Source organism: Onychomys torridus, chromosome 15 (assembly GCF_903995425.1).
Source record: "Onychomys torridus chromosome 15, mOncTor1.1, whole genome shotgun sequence".
In the NCBI taxonomy this organism is placed as follows: Eukaryota; Metazoa; Chordata; class Mammalia; order Rodentia; family Cricetidae; genus Onychomys; species Onychomys torridus.
In genome coordinates this window covers 76,735,588-76,758,045 of record NC_050457.1, presented here as the reverse complement: position 1 = coordinate 76,758,045, position 22,458 = coordinate 76,735,588, and the positions used below count along the sequence as shown (strand labels likewise).

Below are 22,458 nucleotides of genomic sequence, written 5' to 3'. Positions count from 1 at the left end.
AGGGAGGAGGGGAGGGAGAGAGGGAGGGAGGGATTCAGGGATGGGGGGAGGGAGGGAGAGAGGGAGGCAGGGAGGAAAGGAGGGAAGGATGCATTCAGGGAGGAAGGGAGGCAGGGAGGCAGGGAGGCAGGGAGGCAGGGAGGCAGGGAGGCAGCTCCTCCAGCATCTTTGGAGTGAACTTTTGTGTCTCTTCCCACATCAGTTAGTCAGTCTTCTCTAAAGTTTACTTTCACTCTCTCTGGTTCACCTAAACCTGACTTCCTGTGATCTCTGTGTCTGTTGTTAAATTTTTACCAAGAACTTCCCATATCCCTTGCTGTATGCCGGGTGCTGTGCTAGGTGATGTGAGGTGCTAAGCATTTTCCCTGACACTTGGGGCAATTGGGCCACCTAGAACAGCAATTAACCTACCCTTGCACTACAGAAATACCACATCGCCCAAACTCTTCCACAAAGTGCCATGGCATAGAGAAGATGGACTTAGGGTGTACCTAATCTCACTCTCAGGGAGGGCTTGCTGAGTTCTGGTAAATTCTGGTCACCTGCGCATGTGGTTAGCAAGTGTATGTACGTATGCACGGTGTTTGTGCTTTTATGTGTGTACATGTATGCATGTTCATGTGTTAATTTTGTATGTGGTATTTGTGAATGTATTTGAGTTTATGTGTCGGTACAGTGACTAAGTATCAAGTGTGTTTTTGTGTGTGTTTTAATGTATGTGTGTCTGTGTGGTAAGTGAGGTCTGGTGCTGGTTTGTGGTTTGTGGATTTTAGACATGTGTCAAGGGCTGTCTGGGTTGGGTTACAGGATTCTTACCCAGCCCAGGGCTCTGTCTTGCTCCCTATCTTCATCTACCCTCACTGGCCCACAGAGCACCACAGCCTGGTGCTTAGATTGCAGTTGCTGGATCCTCTGACTGGAGGCTGGAGTTTGAGAGAGCAATGCTGCAGGACAGCTCCCCGAGGCCTCTCCTCCTGGGCTTGAGGATTCTGTCTTTTAGTGTTCTCATAACATTGTCCCTCTGTACATGTCTTGCTCACATTTTCTATTCTTTTAAGAACCTACTCTAATGACCTCACTTTCTGAATTAACTCTTGACCCTATGTCCAAATAAGGATTACCATCTGTCCTGAGTCACCTAAGTTTTCTTTAGACCCAGAACACAAAATGTTAAAAAGACAAAAAAAAAAAAAAAAAAAAAAAAAAGCCCAAGAATCCTGAATCCCAGGCATCTTGTCATTTCCTGCTCTGTGGAGCCAATTTTCTATATCCCTAAGACCAGTCACTAAACATCTGGACTCTGTGAGACAAAAGCAGTGTGGTGAAACTCCTGTGTGATTCTTCTTGGGCCAGTTGGCTCCTGTCCCCTGGTTTGAAGACTGTTGTCTTCTAGGAGGCCATGGTGGAACCAGTTCTTCCAGGCAAGCAGGTGTCAGGGAGAGAGCAGTAATAAATGCCAGGAGGGGCTGGGAGCCCCAAGGCTCTCACTGTAAGGGGTCTGCCATTCCCCCTCCCAGTGCCACACCCGCTTCCTCAAACTCTGGGGCTGCTACTCAGGTATCTGGTGCTCTGAGAGATAGCCTGCCACAGACTCAGCTTGGACTCTGGTCTCCAGAAATCACAGCCATGTGGTGGTAGATGATAAGGATCTTGTCAGTGGCCAGGCCTGTGCAGACTGGGGATGATAGGTCACAGAAATTTAGAGCCTGGAGCCATGGCAGCCAGGCGCCACACAATGGCTTCCCTATCCTGATGTGAAAAGCATCCTTTCAGGCATAAACAGGCTGTGATTGATTTGGAGCAATTACTTTGTGGCTATACCCAGTGCCATGTCTGTCCCAGGCCTTACCTGAAATCAGCTCAGGAGGCTCAGGTGGGTTCTGCTCTGATGGTCAACATTTGGCACTTAGTGCTGGCTGGGTAACTAAAACTAGCTTCTGTCATTAACCTTATGATACTAGGACTTTGTAGAGGGTCTGTGTTTATACAACCATGAGAGGAACCAAGGAGGATTGGCCTGGAGGAGAAGGAGGAAGAGGAAGGGGAGGGGCTGCCAAGCATGCTTGTATCTGCACACCTATTGTTAGATTTGCAGCCCGTCTGCAAATCTGTCTTGGGGAAAGAGGGACATAATCTTACCGGAATCATCTGGGTGCGGCTTACCTTAGGCTTCAGGACCAAGACTGATCTATGACATTTCCTACTTTGGTAGAGAGAGTGAGAAGTCATAAACGTGTGAAATACAATACAATGTTGCAATTATAACCAGCAAGTCAACAAACAGAACCCCTGGAACACTAGTCGCCTTTTTTTGTATGTCCCCAGCTTCTGCTTAAGGGACAAGCAGCTTTACTTTAGTGTCTATTGATTACTTTGTATCCCATACCTCCCACCCAGAAATGCAGCCCTATAGTTTTCCAGTTTTGTTCCACAGCAAGGTCTGCCCAACAGCAGGCTTGGGTCTGGAAGGGAAGGACTGGTGTGGGGGCCAGCACCTGTCAAGTGAAGGACAACCCTTCAGTGAGAACCGACAGATGCCTCTACTATCTGGAAACTTCTCTGGGGGAGGTTGATAAACGAAAGCCTATTTTTAACACAAGGACTGTGTGCTGGCTAGTTTTATATCAACTTGACAGAGGCTATAGTCATCTGAGAAGAGGGAGCCTCAACTGAGAAAATGCCTCTATAAGATCAGGCTATAGGCAAGCCTGTAGGATATTTTCTTAATTAGTGATTGACATGTCCCCTGTGGGTGGTGCCATCCCTGGGCAGGTGGTGCTGGGTTCTGTAAGAAAGCAGGCTGAGCAAACCATGATGAGCAAGCCAGTAAGCAGCACCCTCTGGCCTTCTGCATCAGCTCCTGCCTCCAAGTTCTTGCCCTGTTTGAGTTCCTTTCCTGCTTTCCTTCAGTGATGAACAATGATATGAAAGTATAAGCCAAATAAACCCTTTCCTCCTCAAGTTGCTTTGGTCATGGTGTTTCATCACAGCAATAGTAACCCTAGCTAAGACAGGCTGTCCTTTGAGAACAATTCATCAACAAGCAAGGTTGCTTGAAAACAAAAAGATTTGTATGTCTACTTGGCTGCCCATTCTGAAGACCTCAGTGCTTCTCAAAACAGGTGTGTGTGTGTGTGTGTGTGTGTGTGTGTGTGTGTGTGTGTGTGTGTGTTTGCGCGTGTGCGTGCACGCGCATGCGCGCGCATGCCTGCATGCATGTACAGGAGCTGTTCAGAATAAAGTACAAGAAAGAAAACAGTTAACATTCAAGGTAATAGCTCATTCTGTACTCCAAACCAGAAGCATGAGCGGTCATTGATTTTCAGAAGCATTTGAATGAAACCAAGGCCCCACCATGATCAGTGTATCTGGGAAAGTTAGAGGCTTTGTCCCTGCTGAGTAGAGGTGTCCTTGGGGATTACAGGAATCAGGCAGCCTCCTTCCAAGGATTCCCAAACAGAGGTAGCAAATATGATCAAGGGCTCCAGATCATCCAGCTGAGGGCTCTGCAGCCTGCATTGGTGTCTGTGATGCCCCACAAACAGGCACAGAGTTTCAAGGGCTCTGATAACCCTTACCAGCCATAGCTGACATCAAGATAAAAGCAACAAGCCAAGCCTCATCAGCCACCAGGAACCCAGCTAATGCTGCAAGTCAATATACTATGCATCCTCAGTAAAGTATAGAGGTGAAAGGAGGCAGGTCCAGTGCTTACAACCTGTGTGAGTGTGTGTGTGTGTGTGTGTGTGTGTGTGTGTGTGTGTGTGTGTGTGTGTTGGGGGGGGGCAACATTCTCTTCACAAGTCCTGTGATCCTTACCTGTTGTAAAGGGGGCCATTGTAGGTGGCTTACACTTTCTCACTCTTGGGCTGCCTGGGGTGCTGGAGACTGACTGCTACAGGCTCTGGTCCTCATTATTACCAGGAATATGCTGCTTTCTGCCATCCCCAGGTGTTTGGTATCCACCCCTGCAACAGCCTCCAGGTGCTATCTCACTCTGTAGGGACCCACGATGGCCTCTGTGCCTCACTATACACACAGCCAAGTCTCATGATGCAGGTGTCAACAAGGAGGCCAGATGTGCACTCTGAACTCTGAAGTTCTCATGCCCTAGGTGCAGCAGCCTCTTTTCTCGTGTGCTACATTCACAAGGCCTAGGGACACTGACTTAGGATCCAAAATGGATGGAGTAAGACCCACAGATGCCAGGTAACTCATGAGCCTAACATCCCTGCTTTGAACTGATGACCAGAGACTTACAGACACCAAATATGCACAGGCACCTGTGCAGGGTGCACCAAGAGTCCTAGGACACCTCAAAGTGTGCTGTGCTTTCCCACCTCTCTGACACAAATGACACTCTTCCCCAGGCATGTGCTGCTGCAAAGCTGGGGCCTGTGTTCAGGCTGATTATCTTGAACTTGTCTAATGTTCCATGAAAAGAGACTGTATTATTAAGTTCATTAATTAAGGTCCCATTTGCAGTCAGACTGTGAATGTGAACCATTTGTGTGTTGGGATAGGCAGTACACCCCACTGATGGGCCTGCTGTGGCCTCAGTGGGGAAGGACCTGGCATCAGAAGAGAACAGCCCCAGGGGTCATGGCTGGAGACAGAGTCTACCTTGTGGAGTTTGACCAAGTTCTGTCAAGACCTTGGGGGTTGTGCTTAGCCTTCAGAGGCTAAAGCCAAGGGCCAGGCAGAGGTGGTGGTCCCTTCTGTACTCCATGGGCAATTCTATGTGAGATGGCAGTGATGGTGAGCCCCACAGTCCTCCTGAGAGTGGGGTAACAGCTTCTAGGGACAAGGCAAACACCTTCTAAGAAAGATATAGGCCTGGAAGAAATGGCAGCATACCCTTCCTTCTGCTCTGAAATGTGACCAGTGTGGGATCACCACAGCCCTATGACATTTCAGACAATCTACAACCTAGTATATGCAAGCACATATGTGCATATACTGGAGTGTGTGAGGGAAGGAGACAAAGAAAGTGATAAGAAGGAAAGTGTGCCCACACATGTGTGAGAGCGCACATGGAGAAGTATGTGTGTGCATATGTGTAAGAAGGCTGCCTTCCAGGAGCTTCCCCTAAGCCTAACTGAGGCTGGTGGTAGCCTAGAGGCTGAGCTGCTTTCTTCTCCTAGGTGGCTTGCCTATGCTGTGGGAGGTGGGATGAGAGGCAGTTGTTATACCCCAAGACCCTGAGCAGCCTCAGAGCTCTTTCAGATGCAGTGAGTTCCGGCAGCCAGGGCAATCCTAAGAATCCACCTGGAACCACTGGGCAGATGCCCATGGAGAGGCGAGGGCTGCTCCAGGCACAGGTGCTTATCATCCAACCACACCCCGACCTGTGCTCTGGAAGGCAGGCTCACTCTTCAGAACCCAGACTAGGGAGATCCACCCTACAGCACCACATGGGGATGTGTCCCTCTGTGGCTCTTCGTTTTCTGTTATCCCACCAGCTGCCAATTTATTAACTTAGCTAGTAGGTTTCCTGACACAAAAGCTTAGCTCCGATTTCTCCTGCCACATCTGGTTAGGTGACTGAGGTGTTAAATCATGCATGAAAATGCCTCTCCCTGAAGTCCCTTTGCTAGCTCTGGATGCTTTCATTTAGGTAGCCCGTGGTATCCTTTCCTTTAACCTCTGGGCATCCTGTGCCAAATGAACCCAAGCAACAGCTCCAGTGCCTCCCTCCCTGCCCCCAGTCACCTGCCACATGCACAGCAGCCTGTGGACGTAAGCTTCCTCTAGCCTAGCTTATCCCAGAGTCCTGCTAAGCTTTGGGCTTCTGCCCCTTGTTACTTGACAATGATTCTCCACACTTTTGTTCACAGATAAGTCGTTTGCTCCCACACCTCTGGGCCTGTGCTTCAGTTAAGTGAGAACTGTCTTTTGCAGTGGTCTGACCTCTGACCTGGGCCAGCCTTCTCTGTGGATATTTTCTGTCTTTAGCTTTGTCTCTCAAAAATCCTAGCTACCCACCGAAATCCGAGGTTTGGGCCACCTGCAGGTGTGTTCCTGCCCACCACAGCAGAGTCATCTCTTCTGAGAGTGAGCAAGGCAGGGCAGCCGCAGAAATGGAAGCCCTGGTGTGTTCACTGTAGAGGTATAATAGGGAATCTTCTGGAATCCTGCATGGATATGTGGGTCCTGGACAAGGGGTGGCTTAGCATCATTCAGTACCTAGCATGAACATCAATAAACCAGGACCATGTTCACGAAGGGAGAATATCATCTATTGGAAAATGGGGTGCCTTACAGTATTGCACACATGCCCCCCTCTGCTTTATGTCTGCAGTTTTGATGTGGTCACGTACATGAGGAAGAGATGTTTTAAAATAATGCAATCCTTTGAAAAGCAAAGATAAACCAGCTTAGTTAGAACCAGAGTGCCTGCTGACGTCTCTCTGTGGGATCGACAACACCTGGTAACAGGGGTTCTCTCTTCATCTGACTCTATTCCAGGACAATGGGTGGAGCCACAGGGACACCCCCACTCTACTAAGGCCATGGTACAGGTACCTTGGGGGGGTGTCCTATCTCAGTCCTCCCTTCTAGGATCTTCCTCTTCTGGGAGAGTTTCTTTCAGGTTAGTAAGATGTAGAGGGGCAGATGTTCTGATCCATGCTTGCTTTTTGATCATCTGAGGAGACATGTCACCAGGGTGCTGGAGTCACTCCTCAGGTCCCTGGTGAGAGGGGATTCTGATTGCATAAGACAGGTTTGGACAATGCCTGACAACAGCTCAGGGGATGATGAAGAGGGCCGTCCTCCCCAGTGGCCAGCTAGGGACAGCAAGAGCACCAGGACTCTTGACTTGCACCCCAGAGTCTGATTCTTGGCCGGCACCCTGAGACTAGAGATCCTTTTGCTAAGAGAAAAAGCATATTGTTCACAATGTACCTCTTCTAAAGTTGATGAGAGACACCTGGGAGGAATCTCACTCCCACTGGACCCCCTCCCTTCTGCTTCCATTCACCCCATTGACCTCTGCTCTCCTAGTCCCAGCTCTTCCATCCTTCCTCCTCCACTTTCTCCACAGCTCCTCTGCTCACACACTCCTCCTCTGCTCACACACTCCTCCTCTGCTCAACACTCCCTCCTGGTTCATTGTTCAGTGTCCCTTCCAGCTGGGCTTTGAACTAGGGCCATTGAAAAGGTCACAGCACCTCTTCTCAGTCCTTGATCCTTGCTGACTTCTCGTGTGGTGACCCAAGTTCTGTCCAGTGGGAGCAATGGCCAGGTCAGCATGGCATGGAGAGAGGCATCTGGCTTCAGAGGAAGGGCTTGTAGCTTCTAGGGATGCAAAGAAGCCACTAAACCTACTAGAACTTAGGATAGAGAAGAGAAGTCAGCCACTTAGTTCTGGGAAGGGGAGAATGAGTGGGACACCCCTCTTTCAGCTGCTTCAGGTGGAAGGCTGAGGTTTGGGGACAACTTGCAGCCTCTCTCTGATGTTGTTCACCCTCTCTGTTCCCACACTGGAGGCCTGTCGGGGAGAGACCACCCTGGGCTGCTGAGGACACCCCGTTGCATCTGGCAGCTAGATGTCTGTGAGAAAGGCAGAGGCAATTTAGCCTCTCTTCATTAGCTGTTTGTGACCTATCCTTAGGAGACAGTTTCCCTGTCTCCTGGTGGACCCAGGAGCCTTGCTCAGAGGCTCTCTCCTGGGGAGAAGTGCGGAGGGGGCAGGAAGAATACGTTGCTGTCTGCTCTGCCACAGCACTGCTCTCAGGCGGGCATGCCCGTGGGAGAAGTAGGTGGCATAAATCGCATGCATAATCTCAGGAGACGACCACTTTAAATCTTAATTGGTTGCCTTTTAAATATCATTTAAGGGCCGGTTTCTCTGCTTCTCTCTAGTTAAGAAGGTGTCGTGTCAAACTCTATTACCTTGCAGTATGTCTCTCCCTTACTTTTTTTTTTTTTGGAAAGGGAGAGAAAAAGAAAAAAAAAATGGAGCCGTCCGCCGCGTTTGAGGGGTCGATAAAGCTTTTAGATTTGGAGACGGTTTCCGGAGCCAGTTTCCTGCGGCTACGTGTTGTTAATGGAGCTTAAGGAATTATCTTAGACTGGGCCGGCCGGGAGCCGTATATTTCCCGCGCCTGTTCCCTTGTCGAGTCTGAATATGCTGCTGTCAGACTCGCTTAATGAAAAGTAACGCGCCGCTGATTACAGTTTTATTTGGCTCTATGTAAAGAGCGCCGTTAATTTAGCCTCTCCTCTCACTGTGTTTGCGATCGCCACGCCTGAGCGACTGAGCGCGTCCCCGCGCTGCCGCCTCGAGCGGGCGCCCAGGGCGAGCTGACAGCCTCCCGCAGGGGAAGTCCTGGCTACAAACCCTCCCCCGTCGCGCCCTGCTGGGAGACCTAGACCTTTCTCCTCCCCAGCGCCCTCATCCTGCTCAGGAGCCTCGCTTCCTCTTGGGCGTCATGCTGGCTCCTGTCCGGCGCCCCCATATTCGGTGAGCCTAATACCACATCCTTCAGACTGTTCCCTTAAGTCAAAGGTGTCTTTGGGTGTCCCTTATTGCGTGCCGCATCCTGGAATGTGGCTGAGTCCCGCCCCCCTCCCCATATCTTTATTCACAGTGAAATACAGTTTATTCAAATAAGCTCCTTTAGTCGCTAGGGTCACCAAGGTCTGGGGCTCTAGAAACTTGTTATTCGGACTCCCAGAGCTGGTGCAGGCGCCAGAGACCATGCCCGGAGGTTCCAAGCTCAACAAGCTTGGGCGAGTGCAGAAACCTCCTTCCCTCCGAATATTCCCCTAGAGGAGTACTTCCCCCAGAGAAGGAATCTGGGGGGCCAAGGCCCGCGTGTGGACCTGAGCACTGATCAGAGAGAGCCTAGGGTATGTGAGCCCAAGGCAAATCTGTCCGCCGCCGCCGGGACACAGGCTTAGTTTTACGCTTGAATTTCTGACTCCTCTGTCTTTATCTTACCTACTCCTAGCCTGAATCTGTGAAGCCTAATTTTTTTTTTTTTTTTCTGAAAATGCTTGGCTTTGTCTAAGGTTGTGTGGGGGCGCGCTTGGCGGCCGCATTAAAATTCCTCGCGCCCCAGCTTGGGCAGCAACGTGTCTCCCCTGAGACTCCACTTTCGCTATTACTGTCAAGTACCCTTGACTCTTTATTTTTGCCCTTTTATCTATTACAACTAATTCGAGTTCTTTTGCCCTTTTCAGTCTAAGACGTGGGCTTTCTGCAAAGCCTCCCCTGCCAGCGCTCTCTCAAAGCGCGGAGCCTTTAGAAATTGAGGGGTTTACTGTCAAAATGAAAATTTCACTTCAAATTATCTTGGCTGATGCTCGCTTGCTAGGCCGGGGGCTCCCGCCGCAGCCTTTTGACAGGCACATCAGCGGCAAGCTTCCGTGTCCCGATAATATCATCCAGGAGAGCGAAAGTCAATGCGGTGACAGCGCAGGCTGGGACAATCCAATTACAGAGTGCTGGCCAGGGCAGGCCTCCGGCTCGTGGGGCAGTTGGCCACTCAGTGTGCAAGGGCCCAGGGCTGGCAACCGAGATCCAGGGTGAGGACCATAATTCAGGGGACCCTGTCAGTTCTAGGGGTCAGGTTCCAGCAAGGGTAAGTTTCTTTCCTTGGGGTCTGTAAACTGTTCCCAAAGCTGGCCCCACAGGCTCATTAGTGCCACTAGGCTCCCATCTTTTATCATTCCTAGGATTGCAGAAGAAAGACCTGGCACCTATTAAAGGTCTGGTGTCTCTCAAAGGCCATTCTATGAGATGAAAAGTAGTGTGTGTAGCATACACAGCTGGAGTCTGTGTTATTAGAATTTATTCTAGTCCCTGGGCCCCTTCATCCCATAGCAGCTTGCCCTGGGTTCCCCACCTTATAACTCCTCTGCTTGCCACTCCCATCCCCCAAGGAACATTGGGGACTTTCATGAAGTCCATAAAGGCCTGAACAGAGGTTTGCATGTTAGCAGAGAGCCAGGGATGGATGTTGGGCAGATGCCTCCTGGAGATGCAGGGAACCTGGTAAGAAAAGCCACAGAGGACCTGAGTCCAAAGTAGCTGCCACTAGTGACTGTCCTGAAAAGGGTATGAAGAGTCAGGTCTGCCCTCAGCCCAAGCCCTGTGTCCTCAGCCCATGTCTCTTTAGCTCTGCTCCCCATTTCTGCTACTAAGGTTTCCCCTCTGGAGTCATGAGAACTTGAGTGACATAGAAGCTAAATTTAAAGCAAGCAGGGCTCAGGCTGCATCTCTGGATGGAGATGATGGGGTCAGGTAACACAGCAGCTTTTGAGAACCCCTTGGCTCAGAGAATGATGTCCTTGGGGCACTGTCCCTTCCCCAAGCAAAACTCCAGCGAATTTAGAAAGCCTAAATATTACTTTAATCCAGTCAAAGAAACCCTTATTTGCTCAAAATTCTGGTGTCTGTCAGTGGGAAAAGTTTAAAGTTTGGGGGTCTCACACTCAGTTATGAGTTCAGAAGAGTGCCCCTCCTGTGCCTTTAACATCGCAAACACGGTTTGCTTAGACTTGGATTGGCAACTACTTTATTGGGGTGGAGTTTGGGTCAGCCCACCCATTCTTCCTCCCCTCCCCCCCAGGGGGTGGTGAGAATCACCCTTCCAGCCACACCTGTAGACCCCAGCTGTGAAATGTGTTCCTTCTTCAATGCAAACACCATCACGGGAATTTATTAGTTTTGTTGTATTAGCCTCTCTCTGAAACAGGCAATTACTGGTGTGAATATACATCTTAGAAAACATAATTTTGTTGACTCAACAGTGTGCAACAGTGTAAACACGGTGGAAGTGTTGTTGGTGAGCTTTATGTGCTGAGGATGAAGTCCGAAGAGAAGCTGGCTGAGGAGTCTTCCTAACGAACACCGGCATGCCTCAAACCCAGAAGGAGACAGCAACACAGAACAAGCCTCAGGACCCAAATGCCTTCTCTATGTAAACTTTGGATGTAAACTTTATTCTTCAGGGGGGCTCCCCTCTGCTTTGAGAATACTCTCTTGTCTTCCTGGAGTTCAGGGATGGCTCAGGTGGACGCAAGATCAGGTGAATCCTGGTGATAGAATGCGAGAGGGTTCTTCCATAGCTCTGGAGCCTGAGTTCAAATCCTCTGCCTCAGATGGGTTGGCATCCTTGGCTTGGAAATGCCCGCCTTCCTTTGGAAACCCATTAAAAACAGTCCAGAGTCAGCGCCTGCAGCCTGAGCGCCAGTTCCCTTCTCCACTGTGCAGGTGGGTGTTAAGTGCAGAAGGGTTTGCCCCCGGCCTTGGGCGTAGGCAGCAGCTCCCGGGCAGCCCCCGCAGATGGAGCGTCAGGGGACACCGCGGGCGGGAAGGAGCAAGCCAGGGGCGTAGCCAGTACGTTGGTGCCCGCCCCCAGAGAGCGTCCTAGAGGACCGGGATCCAGAAGTGCGCCCTTAGCGGTGGCCCAGGCCTGGTTCAAAGTGCTGTGCCTAAGGATGGGGTCGTGAAACACCCCGTCCACCCAGTTTCTGAGACTAGTTACTGGGGAGTCCTGGTGCCTTTCCAGGACTCCTGAAGGGGCTGAGACTGCAGGTGAGGACGACGGCGGCGCCGAGGATGCACTCGTGGGACCTTGGCGTTTCAGCATGCAGGAGGGAAACTCAGTCTGACTCAGAGCTGTAGCTGCAGCAGCAGTGGCTGTGTGCGCCAAGGACCAGATGCGCGGCTTTGTCTCAAGGCTCGGCGGCGCCCCTGCCGCTGCAAAGCTCAGTTTGGCTTGGGGGCCGCCCTCGGAGCCAGAGTCTGGCGCAACCACTGTGCTCCGGAGGCAGCTCCGGCCCCTCTCCAGGTCCTCATCTATGGCAGCTCCACCAGTGGTGCCCAGAGGCATCCGGAGTGTGGCGGAGGCCTCCTTGCCAGGGCCAGGGCCAGGGCCATCGGATGAGGCAGGAATCCTCTCTGGTCCACTGTCTAGGGGCTGGAAGGGCGTCTTCAGATCGCACTCTGAGGTCTCTGCATCCAGAGGGTCGAAATCTTCCAGGTCACTGAGTTCTAGCTCCTTGTCATCTTTGCCAACGGGACCTGTCAGGCGACAACACGACAACACGTGGCCAGTGGAGGGAGACAAGATGGTATAACTAGCTTCCTTGTATCCTAAGACCAGAGTTAATGGGACCTTACCCCTAACTAGTTAATAGCCCAGCCCTTTCTCTGTTTTCCTCTCCCATCACTAGGGCCCAAGTCTTGAACTAGTAACACCAGCTGGGCAGATTTGGATTCAGTGGAGTATGAAATGCTTTTTGACTTGACTTTAAGCATGCTCACATGGTACCACCTCAGTTTCCACTCCCCAGGAACCAGGTCTGACTGTTTACCAGTTCATTCATTTGCTGCCCAGGCCCCAAGGCTTTCTATTTGCCACCCGACAGCTTCCAGAGACCCCCCCCCCCAAAAAAAAAACCATTATAGAATCTCCAACCCACCTTCACTCTTGGCACTCTTGAGAGGCTCCTCCCGTGACTCCTCCTCGACAGCCTCCCCCTCCTCACCCTCTCCATAGGGCCGCTTCTCGTCTGCACACTTATTTCGAGGTGGCCAGGTCATCTTGTTTTCCTTTTTGAGGCGCCGGCGCGCGTTAGCGAACCAGGTGGAGACTTGTGTGAGGGTCATCTTGGTGATGATGGCCAACATGATCTTCTCTCCCTTGGTAGGATACGGGTTCTTCCTGTGCTCCTGCAGCCAGGCCTTCAGCGTGCTGGTGGTCTCTCGGGTTGCATTCTTGCGCCGTGTGCCGCTGTCCACGGTTCCATACCTGGAGACAGGCTCTGCAATGGGGTGCCAGTCCGGGCCCGGGAGATCACGCGGAGCGAGCAGGTGCGGGGCATAGGGACAGGTTGTGCCTCCCTGGGTTGGGTTGCACTTATGGGCAATGCCTTGCCTTTTGTGGGCCAGGGGCGAAGATAATGTCATTAAAATGACAGGGAGTAGGTCATGGCTTCTGTCACTCTGTAGACACATTTCTTTGATTTCCTCTGTGGGGCTTCCCTCTTACCATCTTGATCCGCAAACCATAAAAAGGTATCACGGATCTGTTTACCAGCACCTGGGAACCTGTGCCCAGAGACAGAGGAGGAGCACCGGGGAACCAGGTTCAGGGCTTTTGGTTGAACTGGTAATGGTCCCATAGGAAGATGGAATAAATGATGGGCTGTTCCCAGCATGGGCACCAAGGGCCAAGGGCCTTTGTCTTTTGATTCCCACTGTAGGGCTTAGCTTATGGCCCGAGCTCAGACACCTATCTGGGTTGAGCTTCTTGAGGCATAGAGGTGCCTCTGGCCCTTCAAGAAAGCAGCCTAGTGGACTGAGCTTTCTAGAATCAATTTGCTTGAAAACTCACAGCAGTGGCAGAATTTCCACATTCCCAACAGTACGATGAGTGTGGTAGGGTACGATAGACCTGCTTCAGGGAATCACCCCCTCTTCTGGTCCTCCCCACCTCCCAGGAGGGTGCCTGGTGGTGGTAGTGGTTAAGGGTGGAGTAGCTGATACTGTACTGGCAGTGGGGGAGGAGGGAGGTCTGATTCCTCACCTGTCATACGGGTACTGGCCCAGAGCTGGCTCGTAAGGGTAGTAGGCTGCAGCTGCGGTGGGTGCTAGGCCAGCGTGTGAAGATCCTGTGCCATCCTTGGACTCGAAACTGTTCTGTAAAAACCAAGGCGTCTGAGGCCACAGCTTCTGGAGACTCAGCTAGAAATCCTCCTTTAATTCTTCCTAGCTTAGCTCAGATCCCCGACTCTCCCCAAACTTCCCCAAGGCCCACAGACTCCAACCCATCTCCTATTGGTCTCACTCAATACTCAGTTCCAAGAGTGGGGGGCTGGCTTTAGGTAGGGAAACAGGGATAGACCAGGGGGTGAAGATGAGGTGAGAAAGGGAGAGGAGGAGAGAGATCTCGAAGAAGCCTGGAAGGGGAGAAAGAGGGCGGACTTGTAAGGACATCAGAGAGGCCACCAAACCTAGGGATAAAGAACAGGGAGAAGAGGCCTTGAGCGGAGGAAGGGAAGGGGGGGGGCGAGGAGGAGCTAGGGTGTGGAGGGCAAAGAGCAGAGGGAGGGAGAAGAGTGTTCTATGGGTGAGAAGGGAGAGGTTGTCTGAAGCTGTGAGGAACCCCTCTGGGGAGCCAGGAACCTGATCAGAATTCCATGGCAAACTAAAGAGCCACAACATCTTAGGCACCGGGCCTCACGGGCGGGTCACCCTGAGTCCGAACAGTTGAAGTCCTTCTTTTCATCTCCTCACCCCAACCTGTAGGGGATCCAGAGCACTACCGCCCGCCCGGGGCGGAAGTAGACTTGGCAAACCGAGAGTTCGGGGCGGGGCGCAGGGCGGTGGGAGGGGATTTGACCCCTTACCAGCGAGTAGAAAGCAGACGCCTCGGAGCCGTAAGTCACGTAGTTTCCATAGCCCTGCGAACTGCCGTAGGGGCTCCCGTAGACGCCGAGCGCAGCGGCTGAATTGAGTTCGTGACGCGCGGTGGCCAGCAGCCGGCTCTCGTAGACAGGGCAGTAGACGGGCGCCTGGGCCGAGGCCGCAGGCCCGGAGTCAGCCAGTGTGCGGCTGCCCGACTCGCAGCACGTGCTCAGGGAGTTGGTGGTCATCAGGAACTGAGAGCAGAGGGACCACAAAGAAGCATTGGCACCCCGACAGAGGCTAAGGCGCTGGACCCTCAAGGACCTCACGGGTCCCTAGGGGCCCCCTCTACCCCAGACTTGAGGCCTTCCCTCAACAGCCAACTTGGGCATTGCCTTCTCTGGCCACGTGGGGCCCAGCCGGCTGTTCAAATCCTCCTCCGGGTTCCAAGGCCCTATGTGCCTTCTCACCAAGTGCGTCTGGCCCAAGTGCTTCCCAGGGTCCCCCACAGTCTGATGGGTTAAACAAGAGGGAATTCAGGCCCACCCGCAGGATTTTACTAGCACCCCTAAGCACCCCCCCAACTGTGTTTGGCTAGTACAAGGGGCCACCAGGCAAGGACCCTGCTATCTGGAAAATGACAAGCCAGTGGTGGTGGCTCGTCCCTCTCCCACTCCAGCTGCCAGACCCTTGCAGGAGTCCCTTTACCTGGGGAGCAGAGGAATAAGGGTATCCAAACTGCGGGTAGGACATGGCGGGCACGGCCTAGGAAGATTGGAGGGGCCGTTGGGGTCCTGTGCACGGTGTGGTCACTGCTTCGGGGCTTCAGGCTCCTAGGCTCTGGGAAGGCGAAGTGAGAGGTGGTCAGTTCACCCACATGCTGCACAAACTTTCCTAACCAGGTAAGAAAGTGAGTGGCCTTGGTCTCAGCGATCCTTTTTGCTTCGAAGTCTGAACCCTCCAGAGGCCCCTGGGACCGACTGGCGTCGCCTCGAGGACAGAAATACATATTTTGCAAAACGAAAGGAAGGAAGGAAGGAAGGAAGGAAGGAAGGAAGGAAGGAAGGAAGGAAGGAAGGAAGGAAGGAAGGAAGGAAGGAAGGAAGACAAAACATGAAACTGAGTTTCGCGGACTGTCAAGGCAGTTGTGCGCGGCTTTAAGCCGCAGAAGCGCTGACGTCAGCCGACGCCTCAGCCTGGCCTGGCCGCAGAGCTGAGGGTCGAGCGGCTGCTGGCCGGGCGGGGCGGGACAGTCCATGTCTGCGCCAGCAGGGCGGAGGGCCATCGAGCTTTAACAAATGAACTCCATCCAAGGAGTCAATATCGCCCCCGACGAACGGTGTTTCTCCTTAGTCACGGAGGACGGAAGGCACTTTTAATTAGAAATTAATTAACGAGCAGCTGCTCCTTCACATCCCACTGTAATCATTAGTCTCAATTACAAATGAGACCTATGAAGGGACACACGAGTGAGTCTTCAGTGAAGATGTAATCAACAGTTAAATTAGCCCGGGCGCAGGCTGCAGCCGTCCGTTGCCCACGCAGCACAGCGCTCGGGGTGAAAGGACAGGACGCAGGCCCTGCAGACCCCCGCAGGCCCCTCGTGCTAGGACGAACCCAGCGTGCCTGGTCGTTCCACACACTTCTTCACCACATAGATTTAGGAGAATCTCAGCAACACCTCTCACCAGTTCCATTTCCAACTCTGCACCAAACAGAGTTTTAGAACCAACTGCCGCCACAGGAGAGCCCGTATTCTGATGGCTGACCTGAACTCAGGTGTGTGTGCGTGTCTCCGGGCCTCCCCAGAGGCCCACGCTTCCAGGATCAGTGGGGCCAGGTATTGCGGAGCTTCAGGGGTCTAGCAGAGGTTGACTGTGCCATTCTGGGCAGCTGGCTGTCTCTGGAGACGGCCCCTCCCCTTTCTCCATTCCAGGTCAGCTTACTGCTCAGCCTGGCTTCGCTTCATTTCCTCTCCCTCCCTCTTCTGGTCTCCCTCCGTGGCCTCCTTCCGCATCCCAAGGCTAAGACAGCGACTGCCAGACGCCGCTGCTTGCTGGAAAGAGCACGTTTCCCAACTTGGCCCTCGAGCTCTTCCCGTAGGCTCGCTGATCCTAGCGAGCAGCCGGGCTGTGTAAAGGGAAGGGGGCGTTGGGCGCCTAACTCTGGAGTGTAAGGAACTGTCCGAGAGAGACCCAGTGTCCTCTCAAGACTTCCGGAACTAATCTGGGCGCTGCATTATTCCCCTGGAGTTCAAAGCGGAGACAGGGAGCTTGGGGTATCAGGCCACCTGGGATTCTCAGGCCTCCTTTCATGCTGATCTTCCCGGGGCCAGGCTCGCCCCTACTTTTGGCCCACTAGGCCAGCCTCTCGCGCTCCGCCGGCAGCAGAGCGGCTCATCACGGAGCTGTGCAGACTTGCTCGGAAAGATTCTTGGGTTCAGACCTGTGAATCGCCCCAGGGCCACCCTCTAATTAATGATGACGTTCGCGCCCTCTCCCCAGCTGCAAGGCTGCCTCCCAGAAACGAAATCTGCCGGCCCTGACAGCTTGGTTGAAGGTGATGGATGACTATCTGGAGACCGCAGTACACATCATATAATATCTGCTGCGTAATTGCTTTAATTTACAGATGAAAATACGAGTTCTCCGATCGCGCTGGACCGCAGCCGGCCACGTCCGAACTGCTTGCAAAGGGAGAAACCATCGGAAATAATGAATAGTCGCCCCATGCAAATTATTCAGACAGTTTAGCGTTGGTAGCCGGGAGAGATATATATAAAGAACACGAGTCGAATGACATTAATAATTGTTTTTGAATTCTGTATTGATTTCGTGGCAAGCTGTGTTTATTTCTTTCTCACCTGAATTGCTAATACCACCTTCCTGTAAATAATAAGAAACTAGCCACCGGGGCTTCTCGAGTAGAAATGAATCTCAGCCTCTCTTTCTTCCTGCTTCTTCCCCTCCCCCATCTCCCTTCCCCTCGCCTCTTTCAGTTTTCAGGCGTTACAGAGGCTGTTGCGGAACATCCGCCTACTTTCACTATTTATTGTTTACAAACAACTCTTTCTTTCGATAATAAGGTGCTGGCGGGGGTGGGGGGGGGGGCTCTGTACAGGATGGTACAGGCTCCGGGACAGGAGGCTGGGGACAGGAATCCAGCATGGACTAGTGTTCCTCAGTGACTGGCTTTTTTTTTTGTCACCTCGTTCCTGAATCCCAGGCCTTGGGGACTAAGCATAGGCCGGTTGCAAAGGAGAATGAAGACCAGGCTGCTGCCTCTGTGTGGCACTCTGGGGACTTCAGCTAGCAGCCAGCAGTGTGCCCAGAATGGGCACTCCTTGTTTCCTTTCCCAGACACCTGGTAGGGCTGGGGTTAGAATGCTGTCCCGAGGACTTCCATTTTTCTCCTGAGTGGACTCTATACTAAGCCGAAGTCCTCCAGGGTCTCTGGTCTCTGGGGAAGGAGTTTCAATGGCTTTCTTTGGGTCCTCAGTGCAACATTCTGGTTTGCCTTCCAGTCAGAGCTTCTAGGCCCCAGGCGCTGTTGTTCTCTCTAGCTCCCCTTTCCCTGGGTCTAGAAATCAGGCACATTGGACTCCACTCTCCCTGAAGATGCAGACTCATGCTCCACACTCTGCCTGCTCCATGCAAGGGCCAGTCAGGACACTAGTGGCCAGTTCTGTCTCTGGCCAGCACCCACACCAGATACTCTGCTGAAGATCTGCTACCTGGCGGAAGCTCTCCTGCCCAAATGAGATATTCCCTAGGCCATCCTTGCTTCTGATATAAGAGTGTCTTTCTTGAAGACGAAGCCTCCAGCAAAGGCACACGGCTCCCCAAGAGTAGAGAGGAGTCCCAGAATCTCAGGCACCATCAGCTAAATAGAGCTTGCATAGATGGTCCATGCTGTGCCCCAAAACTCATAGGCCCCTGGATATAAGTACACCATTCAGCAGGATGGCCAGTCTCTTAGCTCTCTGCAGGCTGGGGAGCTGATCACCTTTAAAAGGGCTTCAAAGGGTTAGAGACTGAAGGCCTGATCAGCTCACAAAGCAGCAGTGGAGCAGGGAGCAGTTAACCCCAAGAATTAGGAGCCCAGGGACCACCGGTATTTTCTGAGGTTGATAATGGCCGTAAAACTGGTGAGAGCTTCTGGGGAGTTAGGCCTGGCCTAGCTATTCCTGCCACCAGCCAAATCCTGGCTCTCCAGAGTAATTCTTGGACCACTTTTTAGCCACACCATGAGCTCTATGGGAGCTCATTCCAGCCCACAGAGAAGTTGACTACAACCCAAGGCCAAGACAGAAGCCAGGCATCAGGAAAGGACCTTTTTTTGTCTGAGGCTAGACCGGAGTTTGGGATACCTGGGTTCATGTTGGACACGCAGCTGGTGTAGGCTCAGAGAGACACCTCAGGTGCCAGAGATACTAGGTGGTGCGGGCACCCGCCTCTCTGCCTCAGTTCATTCTTTCACACTCAACCTCTGTTCCCCTTATCTAGCCAGTGGAATGAGCTGCTGGGACATGTGTTGAAATTCCCCTTTGCTCCTCCAATACCCTCCTTTCTGGCCTTCTTTCCTACTGCACCCCGACGGACAGTCTATTCCGCACTGCCCCAGGAAGGAAAGAGCGCACTCAGGGCGTCCAAGAGTACAAGCTGTCCAATCCCACCGAAGCCACCAAGGTCCGCGGGGACCCCTGCATTCCGCACCCGGATACCGGATCCTTCCTGTCCCGCTTCCCAAAACTTGGAGCAAATGCAGCGGCCTCCGAAGACCCTATCCGCTAGAAGCAAACTTTGTCCCCTCCGGCGCAAGAGCGATCCTAGCAAAGTTTGCGCAGCAGAGCCGGTTCCTTACCTGAGCTGGGAAAGAGCCGGCCAGTGCAGCTCCGACGCCAGGGCCTCCGGGAGCAGCGCGCAGCCCGGGACGCACCGGGGAGTCGCCGCAGCCGCCACCGCCACCGCCGCCGCCCGCGCCCCACGGCGGCCGCGCGGAGCCTCTGCCTCCTCCGCCTCCTCGAAATGGGGGGAGGGGTCTGGGAACCCTGGGGCGGGGGCGGGTGCGGGGACCTTGCCTACCTGAGGTGGTGCCGGGCCACTCCTGGCCGCCCGCTAGGGCTCTGCGCGGCCGCTGGGCGCGCGCGCTCCGGCGGGGAGCAAGCGACAACTAATGGAGACATTTCCAGGCGGAGCACCTGGAGAGCGAAGCGCGCCGGCGTCCCCAGGCGCCGCGGTCGTCAGCCGAGCCCGCACCGGCGTGACGTGGGCGAGCGAGCGAGCTGCTCCCACCCGGCCGCCCATTAACGCTTTCCCCCCGCGGGCGCCCAGCGCTTGCCAACTTTCCCCTCCGCCCTGGCCGCGCACAGGGTGCGCGGGTGTAGGGGCTGGGATGAGGGGTTCCTGAGGGTGACGGTTCAGGCTTGGCCTCCTCAGGATGGTTGGGCGAGGGCTCCTGGGCCCTGAGAGGACACCCCAACCCTACCAGGACAGCAGGCGACACTGGGCCCTGATTTGGCCAAGTGCTTGGCTTGCTGTGTGGATCCCGCGGCTCATGGGCCTGTCTCTAAAATTCTGCACTCCCACTGTCTGGCTGGGAGATAGCGCCTCTCCTTTTAGGACAGAGATTCCCCTCCCCAGACCATATTTACCCTGCCCTGCATAATGCTATCCTTGGGAGTGGAACAGGCTCTCAAACACACCCCTTCTTTTCCTGTCTCTTCCTCAACACACCATCTACAGTAAAGCCCCGGTTCTGGTCCCCTCCTTGGTGTCCACAGTAGTCCCAACCAACCTGACTCTTGACTGTTTGGGCAGCAGGCCTTCCTCACAGACTTGAGCAAGAGGAATGAATAGTTCAGTTTGCAGATACTGCTTAGGGGCTCCGTAGATCTGTGACCTCTTTGGGAGGGAGCTTGCTCAGGACTGTCCAGAGCCAGTTAGCTGGGCTTCTACACCGGGGACCAACAAGAAGACAGATGTCCTTTGGTTTCTTCAGCCTGAGGCTGGAGCCCAAGTCAGGAGAGGTAGGAGCCCAAGTCAGGAGAGGTAGGTCCAGGCCCAGATCCCCTCACCTCCTCCTCAGCAGCAGAACCTTTGCCTTTTGCCTCCCTGAAGACTCCTTTTGTGGACTTGCTGCCCTGCAGGGGTCTCAGTACAGGACAAGCAGGGTGCTAAGTACTACCTGTCCAGGTTAGAGCAGGAAGGGGCTGCTGCCTGTAGAGCCCCAGGGCTTCTGCAGGACACCCCTTCCTCCTGCATAGTTTTCACTTCAAAGAGCCAGCTTATTTCTCTTCATCATCCACGGCAGTGCAATGACAGTTGAGATTTGTTGATTTAGATAATCTCTGAGAAAGTTATCTTGGATCCCCCCACCCCACCCCCTGCTCCTTTTCCCTCCAGAGCTTTTTTGCAGCTGCTGGAGGGGTAATTCCAAACTGCTTGCTTCTCCAGCAGCGTGGAGCTGGCCTGTGACTGCAAACCTCACTCATCTGTCTTCTCCACTGGGAGAGAGGAGGCCAGCAGTGCCCAGCCATGCTGAGCTGGAGTTCCAGGTGCTGCTGTGGGTGACATTGCTCTAATCTTTGCCTGTTTTGGAAACCTGAAGGGAGCTAAGTCACCAGTGTAGCCTAATGAGCTAGAGGAGGAGTCTTGGATTCTGGGTCTAGGTCCTGTTCCTTCTATTTCAAACACACCCCTTCTTTTCCTGACTCTTCCTCAACACACCATCTACAGTAATGCAGTGGTTGGGAGGCAAATGGGGAAAGGGTGCTCTTTATATAGGGACAGATGGAAGTATTCACTTTGGAAGGTGGGAAAGCTTCCCTAATTCTAACTGGAAGAAGTAGAGGAAGATCTGTCTGCCTCCAGGGAAGGAGTGGGCAGTTCTTTTTTTTTTTTTTTTTTTTTTAACCTTGTTCTTTGCTCCTCTGAGGCTATTTGGAAGGTCCTCGCACCCTGCTGGGTAGACAGAGACAGGCCCATTGGCACTTCTCACATGAGTCTTTTTAAAGTGGATACAAGCAAGGTGCTGTGTTCATGAGTGTTACAACCATAGCTGACATGACTCATTTCATGCTCACCGAGGCTTCCCAAAGTACCAGCAACAGTCTAGAAACATCAAGGCTCACAAATCATGGCCACCAGCACTCTACAGGGCTGTTTTATCTTCGTGACCCAGACCACGTGGGATACACACACCACCATAGGAGTTTAATTGTGACTCTGGTACTTTTCATGGGAGGAAAGAGCAGGTGCCATCTCCTAATTTAGAGTTCAGTTGGCTGAATGCTGCCAGGCCTGACCTTGCCCTGATTAGTGGATGAAGTGGTTACAGATATCAGCTAATACCTACTGCCCGCAGCCCTTCACTTGCTGGGCAGGGCAGCTTTCCTGAGACCTCTTGCTATCTTCTGGAGCTCTCCTGGACTGGCATCCTGTGGAAATGATGGAAATACCCCAGGTTTTGGCCAATGAGCCTGCAGGGAAAGTCCCTTTTCTGGCTTCAGAGTGGGTGGTCAATCTGGAAAGTGGGTCTACAGCTTGAGGTGCAGCTTTAGGGAACAGTCCTGGGGACCAGCAGGTGGGCGGCTCTGGCAGCTGACAAGGTTGGTGCTGCCCACACTGCTGTGCCCCTTAGATCCTCCTTCAATCCCTCTTTTGTCTTTCCTCCTGGTGCAGCTGCCAGAGTGTGATCTGGAATGAAAGTCTCTGTGCCCTTGGGGCTTGGCCACGTGGCTGCCTCCTCCTCACCTGGACTTTGCTACAACACGCACAGGCATCTGGGGCTGAGCTTCCAGCTGGAGCTCACAAAGGCCTGGCCTCAAAGCTTCCCGGTGTCCACCATCCCTATGGGATCCAGGGTCTTGTCCTCCTGCCCAAGCATCTCTGGGGACCATGAAGGGAAGTTTTTGATTGGGCCAAGAGGCACCCTTGGCTAGAAGGATCACTGAGGACAGTTGTCCTTGAAGGCTATCCTCTAGCAGAACAGGGTGGCATCTGGGGAGACACAGTAACAGTGGCCTGGGCCAGGATTAGTAGAGTGTGGTCAGTGCTGATAGTGACTGTGTCTGGGACATTAGTGAAGGCAGC

General features: G+C 53.1%; 1 protein-coding gene across 1 annotated transcript; it reads right to left on the bottom strand.

The window, feature by feature from the left end:
* Positions 1 to 10,638: 10,638 nt before the first annotated feature.
* On the bottom strand, positions 10,639 to 19,606 carry Irx4 (iroquois homeobox 4). The gene is made up of 6 exons (XM_036207383.1): positions 19,229 to 19,606; positions 15,074 to 15,205; positions 14,368 to 14,619; positions 13,545 to 13,657; positions 12,439 to 12,767; positions 10,639 to 12,037 (listed from the first exon to the last, which is right to left on the bottom strand). The coding sequence occupies exons 2-6, from the start codon at positions 15,116 to 15,118 to the stop codon at positions 11,232 to 11,234; spliced, it is 1,545 nt and encodes a 514-aa protein (XP_036063276.1). The 5' UTR covers positions 15,119 to 15,205; positions 19,229 to 19,606; the 3' UTR covers positions 10,639 to 11,231.
* Positions 19,607 to 22,458: the final 2,852 nt, after the last annotated feature.

Coding starts and splice junctions, on each gene's coding strand:
- Irx4 (XM_036207383.1), bottom strand. CDS start 15,118: ATGTCCTACCCGCAGTTTGGATACCCTTATTCCTCTGCTCCCCAG. Junction 13,658..14,367: donor CGTCTGCTTTCTACTCGCTG/GTAAGGGGTCAA, acceptor TGGTTTTTACAG/AACAGTTTCGAGTCCAAGGA. Junction 12,038..12,438: donor CAAGAGTGCCAAGAGTGAAG/GTGGGTTGGAGA, acceptor GTCGCCTGACAG/GTCCCGTTGGCAAAGATGAC.